Below are 24413 nucleotides of genomic sequence, written 5' to 3'. Positions count from 1 at the left end.
ATTGTATTTTTGATATTCACATGCAGCTTTTTTTTTCACTGTCTTTCCTGAACATTAACCAAAAAGGCAGGTCTCTTGGCTCAGAACAAAGTATAGCTCTTTGATCAATGAAACCTTATGACCACATACAGTATACAACAGTTACAATGTTGGAACCCCCCCGCCCCTCCCGTCTATGCGACGCTGTGTTGAGTGTTTTAAATGAAAGGTTTATAGACTGCAGCCAGGACAAGTTTTAGCAGGTTTAAGAGTCATGTCAAGGGGTAGAGTAGAGGATCAGTGTGTGACTGATGGTGGTGAGTTTTTCCTTTTGCCTGTGTTTTGTTTTTTTGTTTTGTTTTGGGGTTTTTTTTGGGGGGGGGGGGGGTGGTGGCATAATAAAGAAACAATCAGATATCTCAGTCAGGAATTGTTGATGCAGATTCCAAAGATGTTTTTGTAATGACACTAAAAACTTGTATTTTGCTTCTATCTTTAGAGACCAGAAACGGTATGATTTGTAAATCAGCCTGTGTTTGAACAAACTGTATAAGCTAATAATGAGAACATGTTTTAAGTGTTAATGGGCACGTCTAGCTGAGAGAGTTTTTTTTTCCCTCCCCTTCTGTTTGGGATGGTTGTTTCGAGTGACTAACCTTGAGATTTTTAAGGATGAGGTTTCAGAGCGGAGAAAAGAGCGATTCTTCTACAAGCACTCACATGTTTACATACTCGGCCGCAGTTGAGACAACACACTGACAATTCTCACATAATCACGTTATTTTTTGATGTTTACACAATGACTACATATTTGCATTACTGCAGTAACCTTTGAATAATCAGCCTGCTGCGTGTGCCCCTGGTTTAGGCTTTGCAGGATGTCACACTGATTCTGTTGCCAACCAATACTAAATGGGTAGCATTAACTTGATGGAATATATATATATATATATATATATATATATATATATATATATATATATATATATATATATATATATATATATATATATATATATATATATAATTTTTTTTTTTTTTTTTTTTTTTTTTTTTTTTTAATTCATGAGAAACCTCTTTTTAGTTTTGATTTTACTGAATATTAAGTCACGTGCTGATGGATTTTTAAGATGGATGAACAGTGTTGGTGAGAACAATGCAACTAAAATGAGTGGTACACCACAGTGCTCGTATTGCACGGCTAGTTTTCGTTTTAATGCATCAATGCATTTTGTCACACAGACCTGATTTTATGCTTAGTGTGTAATTGTCAGAGCATATTAGCTGTTGACTCTCATTGTAGCAGTAGAACTAATCACAAGTTAAAGGATTTTGTATTTAGAGTTTTCTAAATGCACATGAAATGAATTTATATTCAGTAATGATCTGTTCTTTTTTTTTTTTTTTTTTTTTTTTTTTTTGATAGAAATGTGCATGTGTTTTAGAACAAATTCTGTTACAATATATCTTTCTTCATATGATACTTTGAAATTGGCCTAAAATAAAGTATATACTTTGTGGTAATATTTCCCTGTGTCATATTCTGTTTTTTATAGTTTGTTTTAAGCATGAATTCTAATTGTATTGGACAGCAAACATTTTTCTAAAATGTTTGGTTTCAAAATAATTATTAAAGGCTCTAATTGTTAGCCCTCTAGTGGTGGAACTGTGGAACTGTTGAGAAGCGATACATCCGGTGAATGTCAAAATAAAAGTCATTGTTCATACCAGTTTAGCACCGGACTATGCACTGTGTATTTCGATTAATGAATTTGGTTTACATTATTCTACCAACTAACTTTTTTATGCAATTTACTTGACGCTTCATACCCATTTTGCTGAATCCAGTTATACATAGTGTTGCCAATTTCAAACCAATTCTTCGAAGGTGGATACTCTGAAATATATATAGAAATGCATTACTACTCCAGCTAGTGAGTTATACACACTTTAAAATAATTATTACATTTTATGTAAACCTATTATTATTATTATTAAAATGATTCAAACTACTACTGAAATTACTGAAAACTAAATGTTAACATTTTCAGCAACAAACAATAAATTTAACTGAAACAAGCAATTTTATCTTAGCATTCACCAGAAACTTTTTTGGGGGGCCTTTTTTATCTTATGGCTTCATTTTCGATAGGGACAGTGAAGACTGACAGAAAAGCGGAGGAAGAAGAGGGAAAGGCATGCGTCACAGGTCACGTCACGCAAACTAAACAGCGCGTTAAACCGACGCCCACCTAAAGGTTTTTGAAACTTTCAGCCTCAAATTAAAAGCCTTGGAATTGAAAGGTTAACTTGAACAGAAGGATATGTTGATTCCCTCTTGTGTTCACAGTAGGTAACTACAACGAACACCATCAACCTCAAAACACGACAGAGCCCTGACTGCCCACGTTTAGCTCCGCCTCCAGCGGCATTATGCTGTCAGGGGTATTTGGGGGGAAAACACTAGCATTGTTACCAGGTTTAAATAAATGCTCTTATTTAAGTAACCAAATTTCCCCTTGTGGGACAATTATAGGATTATTCTATTCTATTCTATTCTATTCTATTCTTATGCTGATATGTTGTTGAACCTGTGTACTGCACACATCTGTTTTCTATATTTTATTGTATTTATAAATGTCTATATATGAAATTTTATGCAAAGATTTATAATTTTATTTTTAATATTTTATTGTATTTTTTTCACCAAATTAATAGTTTAGCTACTGAAACTCTGGAAAGATAACTCTGAAAATAGCAAGACAATGGCAAAAAACCAACAACAACAAAAATCAAAAACAAAGAATAGACTGGACCCAAAACATTAAAATATAAAGAACACAAACAATTCCTCCTAGGGAATTTGAATTAACTTTTCATTGTTGATGGTCACACGTCTTTCAAAGCAATCGGTAAAGTATACTTGGCTTACCTGACCGAGAGGCTGTGCCAGATACTGAACAGGACAGTTACATGCCAGTGCATTATCGTATCATAATACATCCAATTTGGGTCTTACATCAGGCCAAAGAGTTTAGATTAATGCATGAACCTTACACTACCTCCAATGCAAAACATCTGCGTAAACTCAAAAAAACCCCAAAATCATATGACCCCCTTGGGGGCAGTGAGAAGGAAAAACTCTCTTTTAACAGGAAGAAACTTCTGGCAGCACCAGGCTCAGAAAGGGGTGGTCATCTGCCACAACCGGTTGGGGTGAGACTTACTTTCTGTAAGTTGTTCATTTTGAAACATTTTTTAATCATTATAATTGTTTGTGCCTTTACTTCAGACAAGACATACTGTAAACAAATTTCCAGGCTTCTCGTTTTATTTTTTAATCATGAGCGTTATTAGCTAAAATACATAACCAATATAACATCTGCTTTGTAGGGTTCAATGACATTTTGTGCAAATCATCATTACATAACAATATTACAGTCCCTCAGCAACACTCATCCGCAGGTGTAATTATCTAGAATAATGGTTGTTTCAGTTCAGGCAGTGCTGAACATTTTGTTTTAAAAGCTGATGTTTGGGGGAAAAAAATCATACAGCAATCATCACTCGCTTTCTTTTCAGTATCGCACACTTTCGCCTCACTTCTCTCAGTGTGGTACTGAGACACCTTAATAAAAAATAGTCCAGAGTAGAAGGACTATGTGTATGTATGCAGTATTTTTTCTTTCACTCTTAGATAGGATGTTCCTAATTTTGACAATTCTTAAGATGAAAGAAGGCTGTCCTCGTTTGATTTATATATGACTTCCAGAATATCTTGTCTGTTTTGGGGACAAAATGAATATGCATAATACCATTTTTGTCAGCCTGAAGAAAACAGTTTAGGTTTTGTTTGTGTGTTTGATTTTGTTTCTTTGGTATTCATTCACTCTGCTGACTTGTTTCCATCCAACTTTCACTTTTGCTTTTACTTGCTGGTTAGCTTTAGGTACCAAAAGCTGCATGGACAGATTTGGGGTAGTTACAAACAAAGAAAAAGCTTCATTAGTGCCTTAAATATTTTAAGGCACTAAAAAGTATTTTGTTAAGTTTAAGCACTGTACACTACTTGTTTATTTTTATGAAAAGGTTGCCATTTGGGTTAAAGTGTGTCATTTCAACACACTAACCCTGTAAAGTGGGACATAACATCAAAGCATCCTTTAATTAAGAGTATCTACATGCGCTGATTTGGAAGTATGAGATGTAGTAAACCAAACTATTCATTATTAAATAAAGTCAACAAAAGCACAACTTGAGTCAAATAAATTTTATTAATTACATGTAATATAATGTCTACTTACTATTCCAATAATTATTAAATATAACATGAAAAAAAATAATGGTTACATAATTTAAACTGTAACTACCACAGATGAAACAGTTTGAACAAGAAGGAAGTAAAGGGGAAAAAATGCTTTTGCAAGCTTGCTTGTGTCTGGCAGCAAAACACTGGAAAGCTCATACCACGTGATGCTAGACTTTGAAACACAAACCAGGATGAAAAGGAAAATAATGGCAATATTTTCTTTTCACAGTGTGAATTTTGTACTTTACTCTATAAGACAGCACAGAGCACAGACCACAAAAACAGTGACTGCATAGAAAAGCAATTTCTTGGCCAATACACCAGGAAGAAATACGCAGAGTACATAGAACACAATTGATTTTCACAGTAAATACAATACAAAGCAATTCAGTATATCTGGGTAATAATAAGTCTATAAAAGTCCATTTTAATATTACTTACAAATGTAATCCTTTACACCTCTACAAGCTCTGAGCTGTGGGTCCATTTTTAGTCATTTGTGACCCAAATTCACGAGTGGCTACCAAGAATCTCATCCAAATTGATATCTTTCATCCAGTCATCATTTCCAGAGCCCGATTTGAGCAGGGAATCTATGAAGTCTGAGTCTGCATTGATTCCCGGAACTGTGTTGTCCCCCTCTGGGAGGAAGTCAAAGGTCAGACGGTTAGTTCTGTTATTATGGTAGCTGCTAGAGCTGGGACTGGGCTCTGTAAAGTTCCCTGCTGGTATCCTCGGTTCAGGTGAGGCCTGGTTAAGGTTTCCCACGGCTGAGGGAGAACCCATCATTGCCTGACTTACTCTCTGGCCTATGTCTCTTAGTGGAGGGTTTAGAGTGTGCATGCTGATGTCTGGTGCTACCTGGTTGGGAGGGGCAATGTGTCTCTGTTGGAATGGATGGTTCGGCAAGTCCTGCACACCCTGGGACTGTAGTGGGTTGGGTAGCTGCCTAATACAGAGTCCAGGTGTCACTTGCTTGTTGGCTGAACCCCAGCCCATGTTGACATTTGTCACCAACCCTCCTACACCCTGTCCTGGCACAGAGGAACGCAAGTGAGATGTCAATCTCTGGTGCTGTACACCTGCCACACTGTTTATCCCAAAAGACTTTCCTTGTGTGTTTGGGCCCTGGAACCTGGGTTTACTCGGATTCAGTCGAATTTGACTGTGACTGTTTTGCTGCTGGCATTGGCTGACACAAGAACTGGGGTGACAATCTGTCCCAATAGAAAATCTACGGTCTGATGGTGAAGCACTCATCTTTGAAGCAGAACCAACTGCAAGGTGACAAGACTGTAGGGTCTTCTCAGGGCCACTGTTAGGACACTGGGAGGAGTTTCGACCTGCAGAAACATCAAACAAAGAAAAAAAAAGTTTTTTTTATTAAGATTGTTTGTTAGCATGTAAAGCATTCCTTAATCACTAGAAATTTAAAGTACCTGGGAAGATGTTTCCCTGCTGAACTCCAGCTATACTTCTTGACTGCTTGTAATCTGGCGGTGGTCTTGTCAGGTGACGACTAAACTGATCATGTGTGTTGTCTTTGTCCTTGAAAGTAAAAACAGTATATTCATATGATTGATCAAAACAGTCTTAATTAATCAGTGAAAACGGTATGATGTAAATGCAGCTTACTGAATTGCCGATGGTGTGCTGGGGTTGGTTGAGCTGTCTTTGCATGGCCTGTGTTTTTGGAGGCCCTTTCTGCTGGTTGTTTGGGACCGGGGGTCGTGGCTGTGGCTGGGCTGACATGACTCCTAAGCTTCCATTAGTGGGAAGCCTTGGACCAGCAGGAAGACCCTTTGAAAAAGAGACAATAGGATGGTCTTACATTACTCTCAGTGAAAGCACAAAATCAAAACATTGCAACAACACAGGCGTGCCAGTAGGGGGCGAAACTCTACAAGACATCATACATCTGTTTCAAAGATGCTATTCAACCTCCAGAATGTGGTCAAGGCTACTCCCTCTGCAGATGAAAAAGGGAAAAATGGAGGGGGCTTTTTTTTTCTGTTCTTTTTTTTTTGTTGGGGGAGGTGCGGGGGGTTCAAGTCATCCTCAAGGCCTGCCTCTCCCCTGATAATTGTGTCTAAAGAGAGTGGAAAGAATCCCTGAGACAGCAGGAAATGTGTGCCGATGGGAAGTTAAGCGCCAGCACCATGACTACCTCCATTTAATAAGCTCTCCCTTACTGATCACTGTGTTGTTTTTGGCAAGGAGGCATTCCATCCTCTAGAAACCCATTTGGCTCCTGACACTATCACTGATTAAAATGTTGTAGTCTGAGGCGCAGGAATTGAGAGATCCAAACTAGCTTTTTGTTTAAAGTTTTGTGCTCAGTGTATGCTTTTTTTGTTGTTGTTGCAGATAATCTTTCACCATGTGAATACCATGGTGCTTAAGATGTTACAGTCCTTCCATTTCATATTTTCTTTAGCTTTTTTAGACAGCTGTGACGACCCTCCAAGCGCTCCAAATAAAACTAGCCTTTCATGTGGACACCCTCACAACACACAAGCTTGCATCAAGTGCGAACATTTGTCATGAAGGAGGTTAATGTGCACCAAATCCAAGTCAACACATACTGTGTATACAGTGTCAGTCATTGTGTTGACTTAAAATGTTTCCCAGGGTAAAATGGATTAGAAATCCAACAGTGCATTTACCAGAAGCTACTACTTAAGGACAGAGTCTTTGCAGAGAATGAATATCTACAGGGTAGTAGCTTTCTGATTTTCTGAAGAAAAAAAGGAAGAATATGTGTGTGCGTGTGTGTCTACTAGTCTTAGTGAATGATAATGAATGGACTGAAATTTGGAGAAGTAACGAGACAGGATTAGAGACTAAGGGAAGCCGAAACTCATCAGGAGTCACAAGCCACTTCACGTAAGCTAATATTCGCCTTCTCTGCCCGAGTTCAACCCACACAGCAAACCAAGCATGGCAATGAGGTTACACAGGGACTGAAACATCAAAACAGTGGTTTCTCCTCTTACAGTAGAAAGCAGAGTCACTGGTTTTGATTTACTTTATCCATTTACTGAGTCTATAAGAAAACGTGACCTTCAAAGACTTGTTCCCCACAGAGGTAAACTGAAGAGAGCTTGATCCATCTTTGTTGTAAGAAAAGACCCAATGAGGGGTGTTTTAGCGTGTACAACTGAGTAATCCTCTGTCATCCTGATGTGTCATAAAGCTGTTTTCCATGTTTTCCCCCCTTCCATTCTTCACAAGTTTTTTGTAAATGAATACCACATGTGGCTCGGGCTTGAGAGAAGGAGCGGAGTGATTTAGTCTCCCATCCTGCGGCAGCGCAGGCAGCTGACAGTGATCCAGGCCCAGCCTCGCCGGCTCTCACACTGCACTTCCTCCAGTCTGGTCTCAGGATGCTGTCCCTGGGGAGCGCCTCGGCATCTGGACTTGGCCGCAGCTCCCTTTCCCAGGAAACAAGTACTCCCTTCACAGCACTGCTGGAGTGACCTGGTAGGCTCAACCCCTACGGCCCCGCTCTTATCCTAACTGAAGGATCTGGTGCCACAAGATCGACAACAAAAGTTGAGGAGTCCTTATTTACTTTGAGTAAACCTTTATTTTTAGATGTTGCCTTAGTTTTGAGTTCTACTCAATGTTTGCCGTTACTAGACAGTTGTGTAGTAGTAGTGATAAAACAGAACGGAAATGTGTTAGACGGGTTATGACATCCAGCTCAGGTCTGCAGCCAGATTATGTGGCATGCACTGTGAGCATTCGGCTACTTTGGCGACTGGGTTCATGCATTTCAATAAGGACAGTATTCTCCAGAAAGTTTGTGTGTCGTATTAAAATAGGAATTGGTATGGGATGATGAAATCGCTGTCAAATGTCTTCATTTGATCTGATGCAGAGAAAATACGGATGTCGCTTTGGATAAGACTGTCTGACAAATATTTGTAATGCATGTGTACACAACTGAATTTGAAATAAAAAAAAATGTAAACATAGGTCATTATATTGCTATAAAGATATTTAATATGGAAAAATATTCAGTAACTATTTGACTTGAGTCATTAAGGAACTAAAAAGCTTAACTTTCACTAACATAGTTTGTGCTAGAAAACCATTTTTCTTTGTTTCCCTGAAAGGTCTTTCTGGAAGCGAAAACTCCATACAGAGCTTTTTTCTTTTTATTGAAGCAGTACTTTTTCCACTGCTGCAATATTTCAGAAATTAAAAATAATAAACACCGGGATTGCCTCATTCTTTATTAGCACTCATATTACACCCCAAAGTATTTTTTCTTTAGCCAAAACACACAAGACAGCTACACAACTGGTGAAACTAGCAACACAAAATTTTGTCCTTGAGACAGCATTGCCACCAACCACAGTAACTCAGGTTTCATAATGCATTAGTGTCCTCTAGTGCATGCTGCTCCAGAATGTACTCGTATGAGTACTTTAAGTGGGTGAAGCGAATATTGTGCAACCTCAGAGGTTTACACAGTGGTGGATTTGAATTTCGTCAGGTTTGATTCAGAAACTGATTATTAGTAAGAAGCTTCAAACATGTTTGGACGTGCATGCTTTAATAACGGTCTCCAGCTTCAGGCAGTGGAAGGAAGCCCACTGCTAGTTACTTGTGTTACACAGGGGATCAGGGCACTCTTTCAGGACCTTTATTTCTCTGGCATTACTAATTCAGTTCACTGTGGGAAGAGACTCCACTCTTTTTCTCCTCTCTATAAGCTGTCCCTCTCTCATTAGCTGGACTTTTAACCCTGTACATGCTGGCTAAAATTTACAAACACCATTATCAGCACTTTTTAGCTCAGCTTGAAATTATAAATAGTGTCCATAAATTATAAAGGTCTTTTTTGTAATCCTCAATTCTAACCCCATCATATTCATAGCTACGTGCTGGTTATTTGGTCACATTAAAAAAAAGAATCTCTTTGGGAAAGCTGTCTCACCAAGCCCTTAACCCCTCACAAACTTTTAAAAAGAGGTTTTACTTTAAGGAGCTCTGAAATAATGTTTAATAATTCAACAAATTCACAAGTCTTTTTCATTATTTGATATCCAGCTCTGTTAAGTGTCTTCCCCTTTTCTCTCACTGCAATCCTTTTTAAATTAGATACCACATCTTACATATTTTATAAAAAATGCTTATTATCGCTAATGCAACACTAATACTACTGTCACTATTACGGCAGCCAGTACATTTGCTTGAAATGATCCATTGTGTTTATGAAAAAAGATTTGAAATATTGTGAAATGGGGTCAATCTGAGCCCAGAAAATGCTTTTTTTCTTTGTCTATTTAAATCACCTACCAATCTTTAAGCCCGTGTATTTCTGCCTCAAACATTTATGTAAGGCTTCTGATATCAGGAATATTTGTCAAGTAGTTTCAAGGTAACCATGAACAGCCACTGTTTAAAGTGTAAATAGCTCTAGCAGTGGTAAAACTGGTCCCGTTTTGATGTGTTGATGTAACTGTCATGATCCTACCTGGTTTACTTCCATGTCTGCATAACTCCCTCCCTCTCTCCTTCTTCCCACCCTCTCCCAGTCACCCAAGCACTTCCCTTGATCTGTAGAGGTTACGAGAGCTCTGTTGCGGGGCTCGCATTATCGTTTCACACAAAGGCAGCTACAGATATTGTTGGTGAAAAAAATGAAAGAGGGGAGGGTCTAAATCTCTCCAATCATAACAAATCAGTGATTCAACCTCCGGCACTAGGCTAAGCAGATTACTGTCATTTTCCACCACTTGTCCCTTGTAGCTAACAACCTCCAATTAGCAAATCCCGCTGTGCATATCTGTGCCCTGACAGGGAGCCACCATGACAAGCAGAGAAATTAGAAGTCCTGCATGATAATCTACCATGCTCTGGCAATCTGTGTCATCGTCAAACGCACACACACAGACATTAGCAAGAACAATAAAGTCGCAGAATAAACAGAGCTGCATTGTAGCTGTTTTAGACAGCAGGTTGGCTGCTGCAAGCAAACTGAAGATGCCAGCAGGACAACTAAATCAGTACGTTTGATTGTGCTTTGGATTATGTTACTAGACTTTCTACAGAAAAAAAGGCAGTCGGTGCTGTTATTGACTTTGTTCATAAAGTGCAGTAAAATAGAAAAATGAAACATTCTGTGGATCAAACAGAATGTTAAGTAGCCATACTGGTCTCAGTATTTTATGGCACTAGCTATGCTTGATATGCCGCTATGGGCACATGTTATATCAAATCTCTTAATTGTGGAAGCCGTCCTGCTGTAGAGCTGAAAAGTTAAAATAGTGTTTTCACATAAGGGCAATCGTGTGTAAAGGAATTTTGGACAGAGACCTTACCTGCCGCTGCTGTGACGGTCTGAAAGGCAGCCCTCCGTGAGCAGTCTTGGTTTGCAGACAAAGGGCTCCTGATGTGGGGATTTGTTGGTTCTGGAAATGAAGACCTGAATGTGGCTGATGTGGGCCCGGTGAAGGTGACTGTTGCTGCTGTTCTGTCTTGTTCACTGGGTTTGTCATGATAGACATGGGCTGGCTGGCAGAATGGGGTACTTTGGGGCTGAAATGCAATGTAGGCTTGGTGCTGAGAACCTTCATGTCCAAATGATTGGAGCCATTGTGGCTGGTTGATTTGAAGAGACAGTTGTTGATCCCTTTATTGTGAGAGCCAATCCTCTGCTGGTTGAGTGGGAGTGGGCTAGAGACATTGTCTTGAGGGAAGGTGCTGGTGGAGGAGTGGGTGCTCATGGAAGGAGCCCAGCTGGTCAGGGCCACAGGTGCGGTTTGGTGGTGGTGATGGAGAAGAGAATTCGGTTGCTGCTGGTTTGCTGCCATCTGCTTTAGCTGCTCTGCGTGAGATATTTCAGGCCAACAGGGCATCCTTGGGTGTCCTGCCTGAGTGTTTGCTTTTTGCGATGTGGTGGTTGAAGACGTGCTGGTCAATGTGAAAGTGGGCCCTGCAGAAGCGGGTCGAAGCTGTGGTGAGCCACAATGAGCCTGCCCAAAATCAGGTGAGTGCTCTGTCTTTATCGGCTTCTCCAGTGGAGAGCACAGACTGGCAGCTGCTCCCGCCGAGCTTGGCCGTCCTAGATCCAAGCCAAATGTATCATCCTGCTTTAGCATCTTTTCAAACTCCAGGTCATTCAGTGTAGGCACCGTCTTTGTCAGTTCATCAAAGAGATCCTGGAGTTCTGGATCAATCTGACCTTCATCTTTGAAGTCAAACATCATCTCTGCATTTGACTGGTCACAAGACTGGATCTCAGAGGGCTCTTTCTTCATTTCTTTCAGGGTCATGTTGAATATGTCTGACCCCAGTGCATGAGGCATCATGTAATTCTTCCTCTGCATGCTCATGGCTGAGGTGCCTTGCAGAGAATGGGACTGGGCTAAGTTGTGGTCCACACGGACCCGCTTAAAGTCTGATCCAGGGAAACCACAGGAGAGGCCATTTTGCTTTGATATTTGTCCTGGGGCATGCCCCTCAATCTTCCTTCGCAAAGATCCATGAATCTGCAAAAAACAACATATAGAAGTTAAACCCAGAAAAAAAATATCAAAGGCTTTTAACATTTACCTTTTTATCACCAGGTAAGCAACCCCCTCCCCTCAAAAATAACCCCAGCAGGTATGCAGTTCAGATAAACCCAGAGTTCAATTATTGTACTTAATGGAAAATATGTCATGTGAGAGAATGTAAAGCAGTTCTGAAAATGAATACACTACACAGACGTGAAGTGACACCATGTATTCAAGACTAATTTCACACATATTAATTAACAAATGCTAATCTTAAAGTTAAAAAAAGCAGTGATTTCTCAAACGGTTCATTCTGGCATCAATCACAAATTAGGGTAAGACTATGCACGTTCAGATTGGGCAAAATTTGAATACACAGTTTTATTTAAACTCTTCCAATACAGCAAGAAGGAACTGGAAAAATGTTTTGATATAATGTAGCCTGAGCGCATTGAATGGGATGAGAAGATAGTTAGGAATCTGATATAGTCGACAGACTGCAGAGAGAAGAATAAGCTCTTTGTCTGTTTCCCTCATTTGCATACATTATATTTTCATCCATTGTGCTTCGTTAGATATACAGAGTTTCTCCTTTGTGGCTGAGATTCTGCTTAACATGCTGGTGCAGATATCTGACTTCCTTTTGTCCTCTACCCATGTCTTCATTTAAGGTAATAAGAACAGAGGTGGAACTAACTAAGCACACAGCAACACTCTTAACATCCTAACTGTGAATTTTACTATTCCAAAAATGAGTCATATTTTTAGGAGAAGATATCATCATGTCAACAAAACAATACAATCTCCAATATGAGTCTTTAACGACAGTGAGAAAGGCTGTCTATTAAGAAGCGATCTGTTGTGTAAATGCATTCATACAAATGGCTGATTATCTGACCATATTTTAATGCGACTCCTGCATGGAAACAAAATGGTTTTAATTGTACACCAGCCTGATCATAGGAGGAGTATCAGTGTGTTGCATATTTCACTGTGGAACAAATTTGACTCATTTCCACTAGCTGGCATTAAGATGATTCATAGCTTGAGGCTTTGGAGCGAATCCTGCAGTTCACTACATTTCTACTCTGTTCATGTCATATTATTTCTACTAATGCTCTTAACAACAGTTCATGTTAATCAAGGTACAAATATCTCTGACTCACCAAGCCTGTAAATGCTAATACATGTCCATGCGTGCTTCGACACAGTAACTGGATGATGACAATAATGCTGATGCACTTAAAAGCAGAGGGACATTGTTTTGTTTAATCACACTGACTTTGCATTTAACTTTATCTCGCTAATACAAACCATATTTTTTAAACCACAACTGCAAAACAAAGATATCCAGGAGAAAATTCAACATGCAAGCAGCAGACCCTTACTTTTGCTCCATTTTATGATGAGTATGAATCCACTCAAAAAAAAAAAAAAAAACTACGGTCAGTTTTCATTCTCTTGGATGTTTGCCTCCTATTGTGCAAAATAATGTATGTTGAGAATTTGCACTTTCAAGGTGCTTATAAAAATCTGTTTTTTTCTTAATCTAAGCTCATCCAACAGCCCCAACAGGGCTTGCATGTGCAACATTTGCCACATTATCTTGAAATCTGCATTAAGGATTGTTTCAATAGTAGAAAAAGAGAGTAGTATTTAAAAAATGTTCTCGACAGGGACAAATAAGTAAACAAAGTAGGCTGGTAAGTGAAACGTAATGTACGTTTTATTGGTTTGCATCTAAAACCAAAACAAATAATAAATAATAATAATAATAATAATAATAATAATAATAATAATAATAATAGTAATTAAGATAATAATTAAAAAAGTAATGAAACAAAATAAAATGCAACCCAATACCAAACAAAAAGAGAGGCAATAATTTAAACATGCTTTGCTAGATAAAGTAACCTCAGCAGACAGTTTCTTAGAGTCTAGAGAAGAAAAAAACCTCTTATCTTAATGGCAGTCTGGCTGCTTGATTCCTGCTTAATACAGGGAACTCTGGAGTTGCATATAATTTTACACTGGAAATGCTCCATGAGTTAATCAGCCATATGAACTTTTTCCATCTTCAATGAGAGCCGCATAATCTACGACATGTGATTTTCTCCAAAACCAGATGAGAACAGGCTTTTTTTTAGTGTGTGCACCTCAGGTACATGTTCTCTCATTCCACAGGGCTCTTTCTGGAAAAGACAGACAGGAGTACTCCTCATGGTTCAAGGCACTGTCAGTGAAAACACATCATGAATAATGGAAAGGACAGTGCATGTGTTGCAAAAAGCCACTGTGAGAGAGGGTTTCCTCATTTCTGTTTCTGTGCCATTTAAAAAAAAAAAAAAAAAAATAGCCAGGAGTAGTGTTCAGTTCAAACTTCAAGGATGAAGTGTCTCAAGACTTTGCAGTTGAGATTTTCTCATGCTTCAGTCACTCATATGTGTCACGATACTGGCTTCAATTGGGACAAACCCCAACGTCAAGCGCAAACACTTCACAGCAAAAAAAGGACCATCCTGCTCACTCAACTCTCAGTACTCGGATGCAGTGGCCTCACAGCTGACCTGAAATCCTCATGACTGATCTCCTAGTGATCTCAAAATAGATTTTTTGATTAACATTTAATGAGCTCAGATGCTCTGAATCACTTTGAAAGAGATTCCTTCTGCATGAGCGGCTTAAACCTATATATTATATACTGATCATCTAAGAGAGGCACGCGCAACTGCGCTGTTGATTTTCTGTGTTGAGAAAACGTTCAGCCACTGTCAGGCCCAAGGTTTAGCACAGTGTGTACACCAGGATTTTATTTTTTTTCAAAAATGGATTAGTACAAGCTGGAAAATCAAATTAAAAGTTCTCACAGATATAGTAAACCGAAAAAGAACCCAATACGGCACAGTGCAGAGCCGCTGATCCAAGCTTGGAGACAATTTTCCAAAAAATGATTTTCCTGAGGAAATTAAGAACGATAAGTTCAGTTTTGAACATATTCCGGTTCACGTTTGTTGATGATCTTTGACTGTGTCAGTGAGGAACCTGACCTTGGCCATGTCAACAGAGCCTATCTGTTCATGTGAGCTGGAAGGCTGTTGGCTTGTGTGTCAAGCTGAGCACTGCAGTGATGCTGAGCAGTGTGGATGGGGCTCCGGGTGAGCCATCACAACGGCGCAACACCAAGCCTCATGGTACCATCTGTCAGTCCAGTGGCACAGCCCTCTGAGCCATACATGCTTTAAGGGTATAGGTTTTAGAGTGTTTGCAGGTTTTGTGTCTGCGCATGTGTGAGTAAGAGAGTGTGGCTCAATGAGAGATTGAGCTTGCCAGCCTTTAATCTATTCACCAGAGCCTTGAAACATGTTGCAATCTGCTCCTGAGAGAGCTAGAGACCTCCCTCTCGGCATTTGACATGGAAAAAAACAGTCCCAAAATAAAGGAATAAATACGACTATTGTGTTCCTAGGGAGACATAATATTTATGCAGTTCAGCAGGTTGCATACTGTTGCAAGAGGGGATTTCAGCTCATTTATTGCCAGATAAGAAATAAGAACCTTCAGACCAGTGCCAATGATCAGCTGTCACACAAAATTCATCTGCAGGCCCAAATGTGGAAGGTTCCGTCGAATTATAAAATTTGAACTAGCTGAAGGAAGCTGCAAGCTATGATAGTGTAGCCAAAAAACATCCATGATAACTTGAACATTTTCATTATTTTAAGGCTCAGACTTGGTATTTATATTCACAAGGCAGTATATAGGCAAATCATACTGTGTGTGTGTGTGTGTGTGTGTGTGTGTGTGTGTGTGTGTGTGTGTGTGTGTGTGTGTGGTCATCGAAGCGGTGGGGGGGATCCTTGTTTGTTTTACTCAGCACATTTCAGTGAGTAGCGAGGTAAGCAGAGTGTATTTGATACTATTCAACAAAACAGAAAGAAAAAAAATCTCCAGGATAACAGTGATGTCATAGCAACCACTAGAAAACATACTCAATCACTACCGACAATTTTGCACTTCAATTTAAATTTAAAGAGCCATCTTTGGCTTTCACACAATACAAACATTTCATTGAACAATAGGATTTGCATAGAAGTAAGAATAAGAGGAATTTAACTTTAGTAGATGCAATAATAAGTCTTTTTATTATAATTCAGGTATTCTGCTTTTGTTAGATAGTTACATTGAATTGAATTCATATACCGTAAGGTTACACAGGAATGTGAGCACAGGTTCATGGTGTGCCTCCCTAATCAGGCTGGTGTGTGTTGGGACGAAGCAGCACACTGCAGAGGTGGGCTACTTTTGGCTCCTCAGCACTTTGCATCCCCATACTTCCTGACACAGTTGTATTAGATTGAGGATGCCCTCCAGAGAGCAGGCAGGAGAGAAGGATGAGCAGCAGCAGCAGCAGGAGGAATAAAAGAGGCAGCTTTGTGGCAGCCTCTGGGAAATGGGAAGAGATGATAAGAGCTCCTTTGAAGAGAAATCATCCATTATGTTTACTGAGGGCAAACTTTTTTTTTTTTTTAAACAGTTACTGTATCTCAGTTCCAGCATTCCGTAGAGAAACTTGCTATTTTAATCAAAAGCAGCTTGAACACTAAAAATCCTGTTAGACATTTACCTTCCAAAGAAGAGCTCCCCACTGTCCAAATCTGAAGATTACAGGGAAAGATTATAGCTAGTCCTTGCTTTGGCATGTTCACAATCCAGAAATATTTAATGCGATATCACCAAAGTTAAAAGGACAGGAGAACATTCTCCAAAAACATGCAAGGACATCATAAGAACTCATATAAGCCAAGCAATGCAGCTCTCTTTTCTATTACCAGGCACCCTATGTAATGAAATGCAAAACTCTGGATGACAATATATAAAAGGTCTTTTAGTAAATCTACCATTTGTATTGATCTAAAAATACTAATTATTCTTCCCCAGGGCAGTAGTTTCAATGGCCTATATTCAATATATATATTCTGTCAGATACAATGACAGAGTCTAAGTGCTGCGACTAAGGCATTACCGCAACACCAGCTAGGCCGTGCCACTGCAGACGTACCACAGGTCACCGACATCGCAGTGACAAGCCGTCACATCACATCACCCATGGCCATGTGGCTCTCAGAGCTCCTGACACTGCTGTCGCCTCTCATCTATATGTCATTCTTAACCACAGAGACATTTACTGAGGAGGACTGAGGGCTCCCCAGATTCAGGAACAATCCTATGCATCGCATCCGACTCTATTTTCCAGTAAAAGGTATCTGTGCGATAAATTTGTGCAAAGCAAGAAATTCTAGATTCAACTGTTCTGATCTTAAAGTTTGTTCACAGTAAATTTTAAAACACCATTAAACAACCTTCTGTGCAGCACAGCATCCATCCATTTAACAAACGCAGAGCTGGTCACCAGACACTGAGCTTTCCTATCAACTTGGCTAATTGCTAAGGTCCTTCTTCAGCTTAAAGTCTCATTGGTACAATACCAAGTGCTGTAAGTGTGTAATTTACCTTACCTTTATCTTCTTTCAATAGACGTACTGCACTGTTTCTGCTTAAGGGCAGAAAGTGAGAAACAACTTTCACTCTGAGAAACAGCTTGAGGGTGTGGGTGGGTCGACATACTTTAAATCAGAACATAAAAGAAATCGTAACAGCCAAGGTTTAAACCTGCAATAAGTTTTATACAATTCACCCCACCTGGGCTCAGCAGAAACAAAACGTAACCTTGTTACTTTTCTGCAAATTGGCAGATTAGTCGACTACCAAAATAATCTCTAGTTGCTGCCCTACCATTCATATTCCTCTACTTGTGTTTTTGATCTAAACTGGACTCTTTAGCTTGTTATGTAGTTGCCATCTGTGACTCTCCATCATTGGTGCTGTGAGAGTAGTGTACAATGGGTTTTGAGAGGTTTTCTTTTTTTTGTTTAGAACACCTATGACATCCATGACATTATGTGAATAGTTAACATCAGTAAATTTGTCATCTTTAAATTATCATACTATCACATTGTTTTAATAGGGTCATGTCACACATTGTTGATGTAAACACTCAATTTAAGGGTAGCAATATTTGCAGTAGCTCATTTTGATGTACAGCTTGTTACCACAGAAGAAGTAAACCAGGACTGTGAAGCACAAAAACATAGATCTTTAAGCAGGACTGTAGTATATATATATATATATATATATATATATATATATATATATATATATATGGTAATGGTAATCGGAGCACTAGGTGCGGTGACTCCCAAGCTAGGCGAGTGGCTCCAGCAGATCCCGGGAATAACATCGGAGATCTCTGTCCAGAAGAGCGCAGTCCTGGGAACAGCTAAGATACTGCGCAGGACCCTCAAGCTCCCAGGCCTCTGGTAGAGGACCCGAGCTTGAAGGATAAACCGCCCGCAGGGGCGTGCTGGGTGTTTTTTATATATATATATATATATATATATATATATACACACAAGAATGTAACTACTGCGGAGGTGGAAATTTGGACACATGACACAGTAGATAATAAGATGTTTTTAGTTTTTCTGGAAAAAAAAAAAATCTGTCTCTGAACAAGTTAAAGGCTCTTCTAGTTTGTGCTGTAACACTTGTACCCGTTAAAGGCCATTACCAAACAATTTCAAGTACCTTTTCCCCAGCAAACGCCAAACACAAGGCCTGCCTCCGGTCATGCCACAGGAAAAGGCACATAAGCAGGGAACAAGTTCCCTTCCTGTTTTCAAAGATGATTCCTATGGCATGCAGAACCGCTTCCTGCACACTAGGCTCATTTCACCATCTAAAACATCTGGCTGCTCTTTAGCATGCAGCTGCAGCACAGTGAGAGCCAACACTGCCAGTACTGAGTTGAGCAACACACTTCTGTGCCATTCCAGTCATATCTCTGGCCACTACAAAGAAAACCCATTATGTAGCTTCACTGGCTATTGTGCTAACTGTGTATATTATTCAGGACCTGCACTAAGTTTTGACGAGATAATCTTTAATTGCACCATATTTTTTGCCCTGCTTATGCCATATCACTCATCTATTATAATTATGAATTCCTCAATGCTCCCTTTCAAGTGCATTGATTGCAATTCCCAATCAGGAAATAACATTTGTCAATATCTGGTGTGGCTACAGCAAAGTGCTCTTCGGCAGCATTGGTATGGCGATTTCCTAGTGAAACAAGGATCCATTTTATATCCCGTGGGAAACCTGGGCTGAGTGGTTAATGCTGTACTAATGCTGCTTCACTCAGCCAGGCCTTGATAAGCCTCATGCTTTTAGAGAGGAGAAAACACATTTAGTGTTTTAAACCGCTTCAATGGAGAAAGCTTTGAAAAATCCACTAGTTGAAAAGGGTATACTTGTTGAGTTTTGCCATCTCTCTCAGCTTTCGCTTAAATTACACACACATGCATTTGGATAGGCGAGCAGTCACACTAATCTGCACTCATGCTACGAAACAATCCTCTGCTGATTCGGTTTGAAAAGGGACTTAAAAGTAAGAGGAAAAAATAAATGAGTGGGAAGCTTTGTTTCACTCCCACTCCTATCAGTTCTGTTCTGACATTCCAAATAAGGTCTGTGTAGCCCTGCGCTGGTGGAGACGGACACAGAAAACACTGCAGAGCTCACTGACTCCAACCAAGGAAAATGTGTGTGTTTTTGGGAAGACTGGAGGTGGGCGGGGAGGCATTAGGGGATCATGGTGCAGAAAATATGTGACCGTTGCATAAATCTATCATCAGACATCTGACATTTCCCAGAACAACAAAAACAAACCATTACTTAATACCAATATGAGACATATTAGGCTTATACCTTAAAAAAATAAAAAATCTGTCCAATTCCAAACTGTTTTACTTGATTCATGATAACTGTGGCCATAAAAAGAGGGGGAGGGTTTTTTTTTTATATGTAAAAAAACAAATAAAAGCATAAAAACTGATTATTTGGAAGGACTTTCCCACAATAAATAAATACATAACTTATCTGAAATCAGCTGTAAACAACTCAAATGCAAAGCTGCAAATGTTGTTGTGAGCTCTATGATCAACTCAACCACACAGACAAAAAAAAAAAAGACAGAATTTGATAAATGTCAACACTAGTTAGAAAAACTATTTTAGTCTGCGAGATAACTACTGCAATGCACTGCAAACACAGGAAACAGTGAACGGCAATGAAGGAATGAAGTCGAGGCTGAAAATGAGCTAAATTGCACTTTTCTTTTGTTTGCTGAAACTTTCAGATCTTAATCCAGATATTCACTCTTAAACCTGCAGAGATTCAGTGTTCCTGCGTTTCCCATAGACAGTGGTTTTCAAGAAACAAGCTCTGATATACCTTTCTAACACCAAAATATCAGACAAATTAAGGAACAAAAGTGAATGAGGTAGAAGTGAATGTTTAAAAGACAGACAGCCTCAGATCTCCGTTTGAGCATTTCAGGACTTTTTTTTCCTAAGGTAAACAGGAAATTGTCCTCTGTTGCTGTCCCAACTTGTAATTTAGACTAACAGTGTGCAAAATAAAACATTTCGTTGAAAGGCTGCCCAAACTGCCTTCCTACAGAGCCCTGCAGGTACTACCACTGTCTTGTGTGGTGGCTGTCACTGTGGAAGGGAGAGTTCAAGATTGCAGCAAAGCCTAGATCTCTGCGCAAGTTTCTGCATGCATGCTGCTCTTGTGTGTGTGCAGTCACAGGACTGGTCTAGTAGGCCTTCTATACCAGCGCTTTAGGTCTTGTTACATGTCAGCGCTGGTGAGAGACAGTCTAAGGTAATCTGTCCAAGTGGGAAAAAAAGTACTTTCCCATGATGTGATGGCAGAGGTTCATTCAAAAGGCAACCGTTTTGATTTTAGGCTGATTAGGCAGATTTATGCTGATTGTGACAATTGTGGGAAGCAAAAAACACCTCTGGGCATCCTATCAATCTATTGTCAAAACAGTTCTTAGAAGTAAAATGTCTAAATCCGACTACAACTGTATACAGTACATGTTTACACAAACACAGGAGCCTGGAGACTTTCTCTTAGCCCAACTATAAATACCACTTGTCAAGCCTAATTCTAACCTTGCAACGCTCTGTCCTCATCATACAACTCAATTATTTACATTATTAGGGGTTGCTTTATGTCCCAATAAGTAATAGCTGCAACACTTCCAGATCCTAAAAACATGAGTAATACCTGCACCACACACACAAGCTGCACCCTACAATTTTTATCTCAACGACACAGTCCAATTTCACTGTCTTAAATTGCAGGTAACTGCAGCAGTACTTGTTCTGCTTGCTGGGAGATATGTTACATATAGAGTATATACAAGATGGACAAGGACACTGTGCTACCATTTGTTAGTTAAACCTCAACATGAGGATTTTGGTTATTGCTATCTTTTTGTTTTGAAACTGGATGCGACTGACAAAGTAAGGAACATTGTGTTCTCACAGTATAGACTGATCAGTCACAAGGTAGTCTCACCTCACAACAAACCATTCCTTATCACTCATAGAACTGGGACAATAATTTACAAAATGAGCACTGTGCTGTATTCATTAAAACCAATAAACTTGTGACGTGTGGCGTTCTTCCCTTCTGGCCATTAGAAAGAATGCAGGTGTAAAGCATTTGCCCACTGCCTTCACTCGTTTTCATTTTCCACACGCTGAAGCTACATCTGTCACTGTCTGTGACTGGGAGTTGGAGAATCAATCCAACCAGTTCCTGCAGCAAGTGTAGAACTGGTCCGTGTGCTGCCACACCAAGCTTATAAGGGCGTCAAGATCTCTATCATGTGATAACAGACATGAGCCCATGCTAGTGACACCTGAGTCTTTCTGCCAGACATGAGATTAAATAATGAAAAGCACTGAGGACTGCTGTAGCAGCGATCTGCCAAATTATTTTGTAAGCAGGAGACGGCTTGGTGGAGCAGACAAAATTTCCAAAAGCAGCAGAAATTTGAATACTGAGCCTCTAGCCTCAAGTTAAAGTTGGCTTTGGTAACAAGGCAACCACATGCACAGGTAATCATGTGATCACATGTGTTTGACTAAATCAGTGGGGAGAACTGATGAGTGTTGCAAATTAGATTTAGGAAAGAACATCTCGTAAAACCTACAGTTTAACTGCTACTGAAGTGGAGTTCATCAAGAGCAAACTGCTTTAAATGTTCAAGTAATATCAACTAAATCGACTGAACAATAAAAAAGAAAACACCTCCAGCAAGGGAGCCATGTGGCATTTGATAAAAAGAGCTGAACAGAATCTGCTCCCTATGCCAACTCATAGGCAATATCATAGCAGAAGCTATCACGTGGCAGATAAACTAGTAAATCATAATAATGCCCTGCTACCATAAAGTTGACAGTAGAAACATGTTTTGCATTGTTTCTCCTCACACAGTTATGTAAATATGTGACAATGCTGCCTATATACCTTTATATACTGCAGGTGGAAAGTGACATTCAAACAAAAGGCAATACCTACCAAGCACCAGTGTGATGAGATTTAGGATATCTCACCGTACCTTATGCTGCTGTCACATGAAATTACACCTTGATAGGTCAAGGTTGTGTGCATTGAATGATTCAAATTGCCATCACAGGATATAATATTTGGTCTGGGTGAAAGAGATTATCCTGCTTACTTGTGGATTTCACAGCTCAACTGGCAAGGCGTCTCTTCACTGACTAGACAGCTGTTTTTTTCCTCTTCACTTTGACTACTTCAGGCAAAACAGATGAGCCTGTTGGTACAAACTAAGCCAAGGCAGCACAATTGTTTGGGAAATTCCTTCTTGGCAGGGGAATTAATTCAATGGGAATGACAATGGGATAAACGCAAACAGACATGTGTGTCAGTATTTTAATCAGAGCTTTGAAAGATTGTTCCGAGATAATGTACTACTAACAAGAGCATTAGGAAATGCAGTAATAGATCAGTCTATATAATAGCATATCAGTGTATCGGTGTATATTCTGCAAGTCAGCAGTCCACCATGAGGGTTGCTTTTTTACATTAAAAATCTGTGGTAAACACAGACTGTATTGCGAGCAACATTTACTGTAATACGGACAAAGTATTGCATTGGTGTCATTTTATCATCCTTCAGATGTAGCTCTGCAGCTTGAGTAGAGATACATCTGAAGTTACATCTATCAGGAGGAGGAAAAAGTAGCTCAACAGCACGGCCATTATGTACGAGAACATCGGGCACACAACGAACAAGAAGTCCAGCAGAAGACCCCATGGACCCCAAATCCCAAAATCACATCAGAGGTCTGGGATTATGTGAAAAGATTGAAGATCCTGAGACAAACTAAATCTAGAGATGAATTGTGGCAAGGACTCCAAGACACTTAAATGACCTACCAGTGAAATAATCTGAAAAACTATGTGCAATTGTTCATTTACTTTCTATTTGCTGCCTTGTTTTTTTATTTTGTGGTTGATGCCAAAACCGATTTTAAGGCAAAACAAATTCAGGTCAATATATCAGTCGATATACATATATCTTAGGATTCTATTGAGAAAGGAAAATTATGGGGTTGTTTTCTATACTGAACAGCATACACCCAGATTCCACTATCTATATCGGCCCACAATCTGACCAATACAGTAATTCATTTATTTCATAAACCCCCTTTTAATACCATAAATTTGTACTGTAGCACTGTACAAGTCACATGATAGTGATTACAGAATACATTCTGCAGTAGTCGACAAACTCTTCTCTAAGAGTCAAAGTCAACCTTGCAAGGCTACCTAAGCAGTCTGGAGTTAAAGTTAGGAAACAGTGGTTTATTTAAAGTCAATGAATTTATTACATTTGACCATGCCCGTGTATAACTGAACCGCAGAACACCATGCTGTTAGATTATCGCATAAAAAAGGTCGGCTTTGTTGCCGGATGTGGGAAAAACATCCAATAGACTCTAAAAAAAGCACAGGAAGGAAACTGGGGGTGGGGTGGCAGCGAGTAGCGATGGGGGTGTGGTGGTAGAGAGTGGGAGTGAGAAAGGAATGTTCTCTTCACTCTCTCTTTCTCCTCCTTGTTATCGTGCATGCACACACATAATAACCCCACTTTCTCACTATCAGCTATGAAAAGAATGCAGCATCACGGTTTTTCTCTGCAAGCAGGAGGGCAGGAGAAAGAGCCTTTACTTGCTAAATGATCACTTGCCATGTTCATTTACAAGAACAATCAACCTGCCCCCCGCACAAAAGATAGAAAATGAGAGAGAACTCATTCTAGTAATATTCTACTAAGTGAAGTATTTCATGTTTTGATTTTTTAACTGTATTTTGATCATATTCTTTCATCTTATTAGAATTTCGTTTGGTATGCTCTTAATACGTTGTACTAATAGCATGTAAAACTGATCCAAAAGTTTAATAATTGATTGATTAATTATCATTCTTAGGCAGCACCTGACCTAACTTTCTGGTACCAAATGCAGTCAGAAATATTTAAGAACTTTTTAAATTGCCACGTGTGCCACATAGAGATGTTTTGCTTTATTTGGATCTACTCAAAGTTAATCATATGGACTTACAGGATACACTTTTTCCTAATTGCAATCTCATCTTCTGGAAGC

At 39.4% G+C, this 24413-nt stretch overlaps 1 protein-coding gene across 1 annotated transcript in view; it reads right to left on the bottom strand.

The window, feature by feature from the left end:
- Positions 1-4234: 4234 nt before the first annotated feature.
- maml2 (mastermind like transcriptional coactivator 2) overlaps positions 4235-24413 on the bottom strand; it is a 33868-nt gene continuing 13689 nt past the window's right edge. The window contains exons 2-5 of the mRNA XM_085244035.1: positions 10624-11793; positions 5924-6088; positions 5728-5836; positions 4235-5631 (exon numbers count right to left, since the gene is read on the bottom strand). Coding sequence (XP_085100161.1) covers positions 4799-5631; positions 5728-5836; positions 5924-6088; positions 10624-11793 — 2277 coding nt within the window. The 3' untranslated portion in view covers positions 4235-4798. The remainder of the gene's footprint in view (positions 5632-5727; positions 5837-5923; positions 6089-10623; positions 11794-24413) is intronic.

This window comes from Mchenga conophoros, linkage group LG14 (genome assembly GCF_057382185.1).
Source record: "Mchenga conophoros isolate Kocher_MC1m ecotype Shallow Benthic linkage group LG14, M_conophoros_male_GT1.1, whole genome shotgun sequence".
NCBI lineage: Eukaryota > Metazoa > Chordata > Actinopteri > Cichliformes > Cichlidae > Mchenga > Mchenga conophoros.
This window is presented reverse-complemented; position numbering and strand designations above follow the sequence as displayed.